This window comes from Artibeus jamaicensis, unplaced genomic scaffold (assembly GCF_021234435.1).
Source record: "Artibeus jamaicensis isolate MK-2021 breed Jamaican fruit bat unplaced genomic scaffold, CSHL_Jam_final contig_3201, whole genome shotgun sequence".
NCBI classification, from domain to species: domain Eukaryota; kingdom Metazoa; phylum Chordata; class Mammalia; order Chiroptera; family Phyllostomidae; genus Artibeus; species Artibeus jamaicensis.
In genome coordinates, this window is record NW_026521754.1 from 401,935 (window position 1) to 415,065 (window position 13,131).

The window sequence follows — 13,131 nt, forward strand, 5'->3', positions numbered from 1 at the left end:
TGCATGGTGTATCTGAGGAACTGCAAAGAAAGCTACGAGCATTGTGGTGCATAGGTTCTTTGATATTGATGTTTTAGGATTCTTAGGATATAATCCTAGCAGTGGAATTGCTGGGTCAAAAGGCAGGTCGATTTTTATTTTTCTGAGAGAAATCCATACTGTTTTCCATAATGGTTGTACCAGTCTGCACTCCCACCAACAGTGAACTAAGGACCCCGTTTCCCCACAACCTCTCCAACATTTGTTGTTTGTTGCTTTGTTTATGATAGCCATCCTGAGGAAAGTGGTATCTCATTGTGGTTTTAATTTGCATCTCTCTGATAGCTAATGATATTGAGCATCTCTTCATGTGTCTCTGAATGTTCTGTATGTCCTCCTTGGAGAAGTGTCTGTTCAAGTCCTTTTCCCATTTTCTAATTGGGTTGGGTGTCTTCTTAGAGTGGAGTTGTGTTAAGTTCTTTGTATATTTTGGAGATTAAACCTTTCTCTGTGGTATCGTTGGCAAATATATTTTCCCATACATTTGGTTGTCTTGCTAATTTAATACTGTTTTCCTTAGCCACGCAGAAGCTTTTTATTTTGATGAGATCCCATTTGTTTATTTTTTCCTTTATATTCCTTGCTCTAGGGGACATATCAGTGAATATGCTGCTGCGTGAAAAATGCTTAGCTTTAGACTTCCAGTCAAGATGGAGGCATAAGCAGACATGCTTCGCCTCATCAGACACCACAAAAAGAATGACAAGAAGATCTCGAAGGCAATGGCACCGTTCCCATTTTGAGTACCACCCCCAACATACAGAGTCATAAAGCAGTGAAGCAGGTTGCCTCAACCTAGCAATTACCTAAGACTTTGCCCCCACACAATTCACAGGTACCTTTTCTACATAGGCCACACAACTAAGAGAGTAAAATCACCTCTGCCTAATACACAGAAACAAACACAGGAAGGCCACCAAATTAAGGAGGCAAAGAAATATGACCCATATGAAAGAACAGAACAAAATCACAGAAAAAGAACTAAATGAAACAGAGACAACCAAGCTACCAGATACAGAGTTCAAAACACTGGTGATCAGGATACTAACAGAACTCATTGAGTATGGCCACAAAATAAAGGAAGAAATGAAGGATACAGTAAGTGAAATAAAGAAGAATATACAGAAAACCAAAAGGTAAGGGATGGAAGCTGGGATTCAAATCAATGATTTGGGGAAAAAAAAAAAAAGGAAGAAATAAACTGGAACAGAAAGGAGAAACGAGAATTCAAAAACATGAGGAGAGGCTTACAAACCTCTGGGACAATTTTAAACATTCCAATATCTAAATCATAGGGGTACCAGGAAGACAAGAGGAAGAGCAAGAAAGTGAAAACTTCTTTGAAAAAATAGTGAAAGAAAACTTCCCTAATTTGGCAAAGGAAATAGAGACACTAGTCCAGGAAGCACAGAGAGTCCCAAACAAGTTGCATACAGAAAGACACCAAGATACGGACCACACCAAGACACATCATAATTAAAATATCAAAGGTTAAACAGAAAAGGAGGGTCTTAAAAGCAGCAAGAAAAAGCAGAGAGTTACCTACAAAGGAGTTCCCATAAGACTCTCAGCTGATTTCTCAAAAGAAACTTTGGAGGCAAGAAGTATTCAAAGTGATGAAAGGCACGGACCTACAACCCAAAATTACTCTATCCAGCAAAGCTAACATTTAGAATGGAAGGGCAGATAAAGTGCTTTCCAGACAAGGTAAAGCTAAAGGAATTCATCATCACCAAGTCATTAATACATGACAAGGTAAGGGGACTTAATTAAGAAAAAGAAGATAAAAAATATGAATAGTAAAATGACAACAAACAACTGAACATAAAAAACGAAAACAAAAACAAACAACCAGAACAGGAACAGAATCATAGGCATAGAAATCATTTGGAGGGTTTTCAGCTGGGAAGGGGAAGGGGAAAAATGGGGGAAAAGGTACAGGGTTTAAGAAGTATAATTGGTAGCTAGAAAATAGACAGGAGAATGTTAAGAATAGTACAGGAAATGGAGAAGGAAAGAACTTTTATGTACAACCCACAGATATGAACTAAGGGTGGGACTGCTGGAGAGAAGGGGTGTACCAGGTGGAGGGGAGTAAAGGGGAAAAATTAGGACAAATGTAATAGCATAATCAATAAAACACACTAAAATTTTTTGTTTTAGTTTTAGCTTATAGTTAATAGGCTACTGATTAATGAATATAGAAAGCTATTGTTCCAGGAACTGGAATGTATGACCAAACCAAACCTGACTTCAGGAGACCCAAAAACAATTCAGGAGGACTGCAAGCATATGATATCTGAGCCACTGTGCTCCAGGGAGGGAACGTCCACCAACCAGGACCCAGATAAAGAATCGCTGGGGTGCTAGGACAATTGTCAAACTGCAACTTTTATTTAACTAACCTTTTCCCCTTAATTCCAAACCCCTTACCTACCCTTTTTTTTTCTCCTTAGAAAAAGGGCTGGCTTGAGATGTTATGTTAAGATGGTTTTTCAGGGTACATAACCCACCGTCTTCTCAGATTGCCAGCATCTGAATAAAGTGTCTACAAAGATTCAATCCTTGTCTCTACTTATTGGTTCTCATAGTGACAAGCAGCACAAATACCAACTTTTCTGTTTTCCAAACTACCAGTCCTAACCAATTTATTGAACCTCCTGATTACATAGTTTACACAGGAATCCTGAGTAATGTTTTGAGAGGTTCATGAAACTCTGATTAGCAATTGCCCATAGAAAATATTAATCATTCTGAAGCAAGAATATTAAATGCAAAATAATGATATAACATTCTTTAAAAAATATTTCATTTATTTATTTTTAGAGAGAGGGGACAGGAGAAAGACAGGGACAGAAACATCAATGTGTGGTTGCGTCCCACACGCCCCCCTCACTGGGGATCTGGCCCGCAATCCACACATGTGCCCTGGACTAGGAATTGAACCAGCAATCGTTTGGTTTGCAGGCCTATACTCAATCCACTGAGCTATACCAGCCGGGGCTGATGTAACATTCTTGTTTGCTTTGTATACATAAACAAATATAACATGCCTAACTGAAAGCACCTGCTGCAGGGTTTAGACCTAAAGAGAAATAACAGAGGTCACATTAGCATACAAAGACAATGTTCCTCTGGCCCAGCCATAATAATCTTCACTGCACATCTTGGGAATTTAGATGAGATGCTACAAGTCCTACTTACAAAAGTAGGTATCATACCCTAGAATTAAGGGCTATGTCCTCAGATCTAGAACAAAATGGAAACTGACCAGCCCTAACCAAGCTTGACAAAAGAACCAGGCTTGACAAAAGGAAGAGTATCTCCAAGTAATCTCACTCTTTTCCAGAACAAAAGTCAACACCTTTAGTTGAAGACAACAAATCAGTATTTCCTTAGATTAGAATTCCAATAGCACACAAAACAATAATTAGACATACAATGAAGCAGGGGATCTGACCTATAATCAAAGAAAAAAGTAATCAATGAAAAAAGTAATCAACAGAAATAGACTAAAAAATAATTCACTTGCTAAAATTTGCAGACAAGGACTTGTAAACAACTGTTATAAATGAGGTTAGTCCAAAAAAAGTTCAGCCATCGTTACTATAATGAGAACGGTTTGTACAACATCAATAGTAACCTGGAAGCCAAGGAGAGTGGACTGCAATGTGCATGTGTGAACAATGAGAACTTCACTGTACTATGCAGTGGGGGTACTAGATGCCACTGAATGAGCATGTGCACTGTGTGGCCATGGCAGTCACAGTGACTGTGTGAGCAGAGCAATTAAATTTTGCATTAAAGTCTGAACATTCCCCTGTGAAAACTATTTGGATGATTCAGAAGGCTGCAGCTATGGGCAACTGGTGATCGGCAGGCAGCTTCATCACAATGTGCTCACTCGTGCACCATGCCTTATACAAAGTTTTTTCACAAAATATCAAATCACCCAGGTGACAATTGGTCAGCCAGTTGAACTCTGCATCTGACAGATTGCTGATCTCCATTTCGTTCAGGTTTTTTTCTGGAGTTTTGATCTATTCTCTCATTTGGGCCCTTTTTGTTTATCTTTTTAGAATTTTTAAATTATATTTTATTGACCATGCTATCACAGTTGTCCCATATTTTTCTTCTCTTTATTCCCCTCTGCCTTGTACCCACCTCCCAAAATGATTCACCCACCTTAGTTCATGTCCATGGGTCGTACATAAAAAGTCTTTGGCTTCTCCATTTCCCATACTATTTTTAAACTCCCCCTATCTATTTTGTAGGTACCTACCACTTATACTTCTTATTCCCTGTACCTGTCCACCCATTCTCCTCCCACCTACTCCCCACTGATAACCTTCCATGTGATCTCTATTTCTGTGATTCTGTTCCTGTTCTAGTTACTTGCTTAGTTCATTTTAGTTTTTGTTTTTAGGTTCAGTTGTTGATAATTGTGAGTTCCTTGTCATTTTACTATTCATAGTTTTGATCTTCTTCTTATTCTTAGATAAGTCATCCCCTAACATTTCATATAGTAAGGGCTTGGTGATGATGAATTCCTTTAATTGACCTTCTCTGGGAAGCACTTTACCTGTCCTTCCATTATAAATGGTAGCTTTGTTGAAGAGAGTAATCTTGGATGTAGGTCCTTGCCTTTCATGACTTGAAATACTTGTTGCCAGCCCCTTCTTGCCTGCAAGGTTTCTTTGGAGAAATCAGCTGACGGTCTTATGGGAACTCCTTTGTAGGTAACTGTCTCCTTTTCTCTTGCTGCTTTTAAGATTCTTTCCTCATCTTTAATCTTAAGTAATATAATTATGATGTGCCCTGGTGTGTGCTTCCTTTGGTCCAACTTTGGGACTCTTTAAGCTTCCTGGACTTCCTAAAGGTCTATTTTCTTTACCAGATGAGGGAAGTTCTCCTTCCTTATTTTTTCAAAGTTTTCAATTTCTTGCTCTTCCTCTTCTCCTTCTGGCACCACTAGGATTTGAATGCACCACTAGGAGCACTTAAAGTTGTCTCGAAGGTTCCAAAGCCTCTCCTCATGTTTTTGAATTCTTGTTTCTTCATTCTGTTCTGGTTGAATGTTTCTTTCTTCCTTCTGTTCCAAATCACTGATCTGAGTCCTGGTTTCCTTCCCTTCACTGTTGGTTCCCTTTATTTCACTTTTCATAGCCTTCACTTTTTCTTCTATTTTGCAACCATACTCAACCATATCTGTGAGCATCTTGATTACCAGTGTTTTGACCTGTGCATCTCATTGGTTGGCTAACTCTTCATTGCTTACTTGTATTTTTTTCTGGAGCTTTGATCTGCTCTTTCATTTGGCCATTTTTTTATTTAATTTATTTATTTATTTATTTTTTGGTCTCGGTATGCCTGGTATGTAGGAAAGGGCTGAGCCTTAGGTATTTGCCAGGGTGGGGCAACCCTGGTATCTACATTGTGGTGCTGTATGTGGGGAAGGGGTCCAAGAAGGAACAGTGCTGCTTGCTCACCTCTTGGCTGGCATTCAGTCACTTCCTCCACTACCCACAAGCAAATTGGGCTCTTGTGGTGCTGATTCCCAGGTGGGTGGGTTTGTGTATGTTCTAGGACCCTGTATGTTTGTTGGGTCTCTCCAACGAACTCTCCTGTGAGACTCAGAGAGTTTCTCCCGCTGCCTCAGCCCTCACAGGTTTTTTCAGTCAGAGATTTTGAGGCTTTATTTCCCTGAACTGGAACCCTGGGTTTCTTGGTATGTATGGCTCTCCAGTTGTTCCTCCCAGTTTATCTGCATGCAAATGTGGTACTGCCCTGTCTGCCAGCCACCACCTTGCTACAAGTCTTCTCTGCCTGGCTGCCTGCCTGCCTCTGCCCCTCCTACCAGTCTAGATGAATGTTTCTTCTTTAACTTCTTGGCTGTCAGATTCCCATAGAATTCAACTTTCTGTCAGTTCTGGTTGTTTTTTTTAAATTTGTTGCTGTCCTTCTTTTGGTTGTGCAAGGAGGCACAACATCTCTACCTATGCCTTCACCTTAGCTGGAAATCCAAGAATTTGCATTTCTATAAAGTTCCTGGGTAATGCTGATACTGGGGGGTCCAAGGGCCACACATTAAGAGTCACTGGATAACTTCACTGTCTTACAAACAAATTATGCTCACTCTAACTCCGTATTTTTAAACATGTGTTATTGCTCTTGTCCTTACCTTTATTTTAGGAAACTATACTGTGACTTAGAACCCAAAAGATAGGCATGAAAGAATTTGAGGAGACAACAAAAGAATACACACGAAAAAACTAAACTTTATTTAGACTTCAAACACTCAGCAACTTCGGTTACATACAATAAGCTGTGACCACAGAAATAATCACTGAGATTGTTTTTACAGCCAAGAATAACCACAGATAAGTCATTACTTCTGATTTTCTAACATAATAAATTGGAGTCAGCAGGGAGGGATACCTATGATAGCCAAGAAACAGAAAAGACAAGAAAAACAAAGACATGGAAAAAGACTGGATGGTATTAGGAAAGCAGCAGTGATAGACTTCAAATGGAAATGGAGTAGTAATAAACATTAATGAAAAAGGAGATGTATAGTGAGGAAAAGTGACCATAAAAGAAAAAATAGTGAATAAACTATTTAAAGTATGGGGTAATTAACTGAACAAGTCAAGTCCTGAAAAGGGACAAGCCTAATGCCCTGTGTAAGGGAATTATTATGTCATATTAAAGCACACGAACAACATAGCCATCTGGAAACATTTAGTCTAAAAGAAATAAGCCATACATACTTTCAGTAAACATAAATGGCTCTAACACAGCGTAAGTGTCATGAACAATAACTCTGAGTCAAAAAAGAAAAGGTTCAAATATGGTTGACTGTTATCAAGGCAAAAACAAGTACTATATACACTTTAGCAAAATTTTTCATAAAAATTATATGGGTAGTTAATTAACTAGAAGCATGAATCATACTGATACCTGTGGCTTTTGTCAAGTGTTACTCAAAAAGAGAAAAAGGTCACATGAAAAATAGTAAAGATCACACTAGTCAAATACTCTACTAACTTTTACTTACCAGTTGGAAGGTCTTCAACTTTTGCAAGGTCATTCTCTTCTATTCCAGGCATTCCTGCATCACCACCTGGTTTGATTTGCTCTGCCCAAGTAACAAAAGACATAATTCTTTATTTTTTCTTATATAAATTGAAATTTTTTTTGAAGGAAGGTAACAATCAGTTTCTAAAGCAATAAGCTACACTCACTGAATATTTTTATATCTCGCTTTGGACATGGAGTTGTAACTCTAAAATGACTTACTGTTTTTTTTCTCTATCAAAGGATGTACATTTGAAACAATACAGACATTTAATCATAACTGAACTAAAATCAAACAATATTTGTTATGATTGGAGATGTTCACTTCAAAATGAGGAAAGTCATTATGCTGTTAACACAAAACCAAACAACTGTAATACCTTTCCCCTGCTGAATATGATTGCTCGAGGGCTCTTCATTCTTTTCTGCAGCATTCTCAGGTACTTGTGGAACATTTTTAGGTACTGCATGATTGTTTGTACCCAATTCACTTCCACCTTTTAATTCAAAATTGTTGGCCTCTTGCTGTTAAATAAAGAATTGGTAACAGTAAATATTTTTCAGTTCAAAATGTTAAATCATTGATACAACTATTAAATAAATGTTCTGAAATAGTTCATTTTCAGAAACATATACCATGGGTCCAAATTTCAAACACTTGGAGATGTAGGATATGTTATTTTTCTGTTCAGCTTTTATACATGATATGAAGTCAAAGAATAACCAACACCTTTTAAAAGTCTCTAATTATAGCGAATGGCCTAAAATATTACACAGAGGTAATTCTCTCTGACTATTCTAAGGGAGTGGTCCAGCAAGAAGAGAGTCTTGCTGGGCACTGCAGGTTACTGTAGAGGTCTACGGTTGGACATTACCCTGAGTGCTGTGGGAATATGATTAGACCTGACAATTCTACTTATGGGCCAGTTTTCTCTTTTGTATTGGTTGAGTTGCCTCAGTGGAAGATTGAGAGAGACAAAGAGTCAAGCAGATATGCTTTGGTTGCAATATGGGTCCTTATACTTAATATTTAATACATTTACACATGGTTTGTCACTGGTAAAGCACTATGCAATGTAATCATTGAGTAATGTTATAAAAAACAGTACTAAAAATCTACAGGAAATCTAGTGTTACATGAGCCAAATTTAAAAATTTGTCACAGTAAAAACAAAAAAGGTGTCCTGACTGATGTGGCTCAGTGGGCTGGGCATCCTACCATGGGACAAAATATCCAAAATGTTGTCAGTTTGATTCCAGGCCAGGGCACATGCCTGGGTTGTGGACCAGGTCCTAAGTTGGGGGGCATGTAAGAGGCAACCAATTGATATTTCTCACCCTTTGGTGAGAAATAGCTGTTTCTCTCCCTTTCTCCTTCCCTTCCACCTCTCTAAAAGTAAATAAAATCTTTAAAAAAGAAAAAAAAAAGTGCTCTGACAATTCCAGTGTACCTGGCAGATAAAATCAAAAACAAGCATTTGTACTGTGCTTCATAGTTTACAAATTACTTTCAGATTTATCCTCTAGCAGAGATAAACAGTGTGAGGAAAAATAAAACTGAGACTTAAAGAAGTTAAGTAGCTTGTCTAAGGTTACAAAGCTAGAGAATTGTGGAGAAGGAATTCAAACCACAGTCTTTCTCACTCCCATATTTTCTGGGAATTTGGTAGGAATAGCCAAATCTCAGAGCTTAACTGTTGATGAGTGAAATGACAAAATGAAATTTTTGTATGTGTCAGTACGAAGGACAGGGTGAGAAAATCGATGAGGCACAACCTGAGCAGCTATTCTGTATCTCTGTATATTTTTACATCACAGGCTATTTTCATAGTATTCTATTGCTTTGTAGATGTGGAAAAAACAAACAATATTAAACAAAACTTAAACGTCAATGAACTGCTGTTCAAAAATACTTTTCCACTTAACATAGTTAACTACTTAACAAAGCTATCCCTTTGATGTGTTATTAACGATTGTACCTTTATATGAATGGACAATATTTAATATTCTTTAAAGGTTTTCTAAGTGTAATACTGGTGATTTGGTAAAGGGGCACCCTAATTTTTTTTAATAAACTTTTTCTCTGAAGTAATTTCAACTTCAAAAAAAAGTAATGAACTCTCACTCAATTTCCTTTAATGCTAACATCTTATATGAGCATGGCACATCTGCAAAACCAAACAGCAAACATGAGTATACTATTAATCAAACTAGACTTTATTGACTTCACCACTTTTTCCACTATGTCCTTTTTCTGTTCCAGGATCCAATCCAGGATACTACATTGCATTTAAGTCCTCAGATCTCCTTAGTCTCCACTGGTCTACGACAATTTCTCTACCTTTGTAGCATGAAAGCAGTAAACAAATGAATGTGACTATATTCCAAAAGACTATATCTATTATAGGCACGAAAATGAAAATTTCTTAACAATTTTCGCATCACAAAATATTCTTTTGATTTTTCAACCATTTTTAAAATGTAATAACCATTCTTTGTCCATGGATAATATAAAAACAGGAAGCAGGCTGGATTTAGTTTGTTCCTTCGCCAGAGTAATTTCTAAATTACTTGGTTTTAAAAAAAAAAATCCCTGACTACAACTTACGCTTGTTTGATATAGCTTACATTGGATTTGTTCCATGAAAAAACTTAAATTTCACAGAATCAACTTGTCACAGTAGTTGAAGAACAGGGAATAAAGGGGTAGAGAGTAGAATTCGGCAGTTTGTCTAAAGGTTAAAGGACTGGTTACCCTAGAAAGGAGTTCTCTAAGCATCTCCCTCCTCCCTGCCTATTCCAATTAGGGCAGGATAAAGGAAAAGAATTGCTGAAAAGTACCTTAATTAATAATATAAAAATAGCCCAGTAGGGCAGAGCAGAAAGAGAGAACTACACTGGAAAAAGGGAAAAGCTTTCAACTGCTTTTTGGAAGAACAGAAGAGAGCAAACTCACCCCATTATTTATATGCGCTTGTAACCGTACAAATGCAACAGCAACGTCTCTTCCCCTTCCTTTTGTGTTCTGCTATGTTCCTCTAACTAGCCAATGTGTCAATAATATCTTCCACTTGTTCTCAATGCCTCTGTGCCACTAGCTTACTCAGGCCTGCCATCTTCCAGCAATCTACACCCACATCTTTTCAAGGTAGGCTGCAGACAGGCAGCAGAAATTCCATTTTATAGATTCAAAAATTGAAATACAGAAAAAATAATATTCTCAATACCATGCTGTAAAATACTAAAAACAGTTAAGAATGAAAATCTGATTTTCTTAACTGCTAGTCCTTCACAGGAGATGCTACCAGAGAGCAAGATTATTATTTTTCACTGTAACTTCTCTTTACTTTAAATTGCAAGACTTCTTACAAATCACAGCTACTTAGATAAGATTACAAGGTACAGAAAAATGAATGTCCGATGACTAGTAATCTTTAGACAAATTCCCTCCATTTCTAGTAGGCCCCTTGGTAATATACAAGGTCTGGCACAAATAACACCCCTTTTTTATTACAAAATCATAAAGCGTATAATTCTGTAACATAACAATATCATACTCAAGCATACCACATAACATTTCAGGTAAAATGTTCAAACTAAAACTATAAATTATTACACCCATATTATTTTGCTACCAACCACACTCAAGCAGGTGTTACTTCTAACAGGCCCTATATAGCCTGTGAAAATAGATAAATCAATTAAAAAACTTGACACTCCCAAAAATTTACATCAAAATAGTGGCTGGTATTTCATTTCTATGTTTTAAAAAGGAATACAGAATAGTAAGAGATTTATAATTAAGGAGAAAGTTTTGCAATTATTCTTCTGATTCTCAAAAGCATAAAATATGAAGTAATTGATTTTTCAGTAAAATCTTTTCCACTTTGCAATCTGAGAGATATATGAAAAGCAAAAGTTATTTTTAAAAGTCAGATAAAAGATATTTAGCTAAAATTAGTTTTAAGAGCTAACATTATGTTTTTTCAAATATGTAATTTTCTCAGCAATAAAGCCATTGCAAGTCATTTTTAAAATCAGGCCGGCTAGAATACTTAAAAATACAATGTTTTATGACAAAAGTACATATGTTAATTTCTTAATTACAACATTTATACCAAAAACACATTTTGATTTAAGTATTCTTTTAAATTTACCTTTTGTTCCTGCAAAAACTGGTCTGCTAACTTTTTAATATTTTCTTCATGCTGTGCTCTTAATTCCTTGATTTGTTGTCCACACTGAAAACTAAATTAAAAAGTCATTTTTTAGACTGTATCATCTTGGATTGTATTCTCAAAGTTGTTTAGAAGTTTAAAACTTGGATTCACAAAAACGAAGCATTTAGTTAGCAAGAGAGTGGGAAAGGGAGGACAAAGAATACACATAATATAGCTCATAGTCAAAATTCTTACAATATTTGAATAATAGAGGATAAAGAATACTGATAAACCTATGTTTTTTAAAAAACAGAAATTAGAAAGATAAAGTTTATTTTTTAAATTTTCACTTAAAAAAAACACAATTGTCAAAGCCAATTTCAATCACAGAAGAGATAAACACTACAGAAAACTGTGAGACCAAACTATAGTAACAGATGAGAAAAAACAGAATTATGAGAGTTAATAGGAGTGGCAGATGATTCATCCGTTAGTATTTTAACACAATAATAAAAATCTAAATCACAACAAGAACAATAATGGGTCCTAGTCAGGTAACTCAGTTGGTTAGAGCATTGTCCTGATACATCAAGGTTGAGGGTTGAGAGTTAGCTCTCCATCAGGGAACATACCAGAAGCAACAGAGAAATACATAAATAAAAGAAACATTTTCTCTTATTTGATGTTTCTGTTTCCCTCCAAAAATCAGTGTGCAAAATCAGTAATACAAATAAAAAATTTTTAAAGGAAGAACAAGAATAGAGAAAATTAGTAACACAGACTAACCTCAAGAAAAATGGAAAGAAACAAAAAAAAGTAAAGGACCTTCAGCCAAGATGGAGGTGTAAGTAGATATATACTGCCTACTCCGACAACCAAAAGTGGGAAAACAACATATTTAAAAACAAAAATAACAATAACTCCCAGAAAATTGAACAGTATGGCAGTCCAAACACCAAGAAGTTAAAGAAGAAACATTTATCCAGACCAGTAGGAAGGGCGGACAGCAAGGTGGCAGCTAGTGGACCAGAAATCCACATTAACATGCAAATAAACCTGGAGGAACAAATGGGGAGCGAGACAGACCACGCAAACCAGAATTCCAGTGAGGGGGCTAAAAAAAGCCTCAAAACCTCTGACTGAAAAAACCTGTGAGGGCTGAGGCAGCCGGAGAAACTCTCTGAGTCTCACAGGAGAGTTTGTTGGAGAGACCCAACAAACATACAGGGTCCTAGAACATACACAAACCCACCCACCTGGGAATCAGCACCACAAGAGCCCAATTTGCTTGTGGGTAGTGGAGGAAGTGACTGAATGCCAGCCAAGAGCTGAGCAAGCAGCACTGTTCCTTCTTGGACTCCTCCCCCACATACAGCACCACAATGTAGATACCAGGGTTGCCCCACCCTGGCAAATACCTAAGGCTCAGCCCTTTCCTACATACCAGGCATACCGAGACCAAAAAATAAATAAATAAATAAATTAAATAAAAAAATGGCCAAATGAAAGAGCAGATCAAAGCTCCAGAAAAAAATACAAGTAAGCAATGAAGAGTTAGCCAACCAATGAGATGCACAGGTCAAAACACTGGTAATCAAGATGCTCACAGATATGGTTGAGTATGGTTGCAAAATAGAAGAAAAAGTGAAGGCTATGAAAAGTGAAATAAAGGGAACCAACAGTGAAGGGAAGGAAACCAGGACTCAGATCAGTGATTTGGAACAGAAGGAAGAAAGAAACATTCAACCAGAACAGAATGAAGAAACAAGAATTCAAAAACATGAGGAGAGGCTTTGGAACCTTCGAGACAACTTTAAGTGCTCCTAGTGGTGCATTCAAATCCTAGTGGTGCCAG

General features: G+C 37.0%; 1 protein-coding gene across 2 annotated transcripts in view; it reads right to left on the minus strand.

The window, feature by feature from the left end:
- The window catches only part of GOLM2 (golgi membrane protein 2), a 113,611-nt gene that overhangs the window by 49,724 nt on the left and 50,756 nt on the right, over positions 1-13,131 (minus strand). For both annotated transcript variants that reach the window (XM_037151961.2, XM_037151952.2), the window contains exons 4-6: positions 11,274-11,364; positions 7,497-7,641; positions 7,097-7,177 (exon numbers count right to left, since the gene is read on the minus strand). In XM_037151961.2, the coding sequence (XP_037007856.2) occupies positions 7,097-7,177; positions 7,497-7,641; positions 11,274-11,364 (317 nt within the window). The remainder of the gene's footprint in view (positions 1-7,096; positions 7,178-7,496; positions 7,642-11,273; positions 11,365-13,131) is intronic.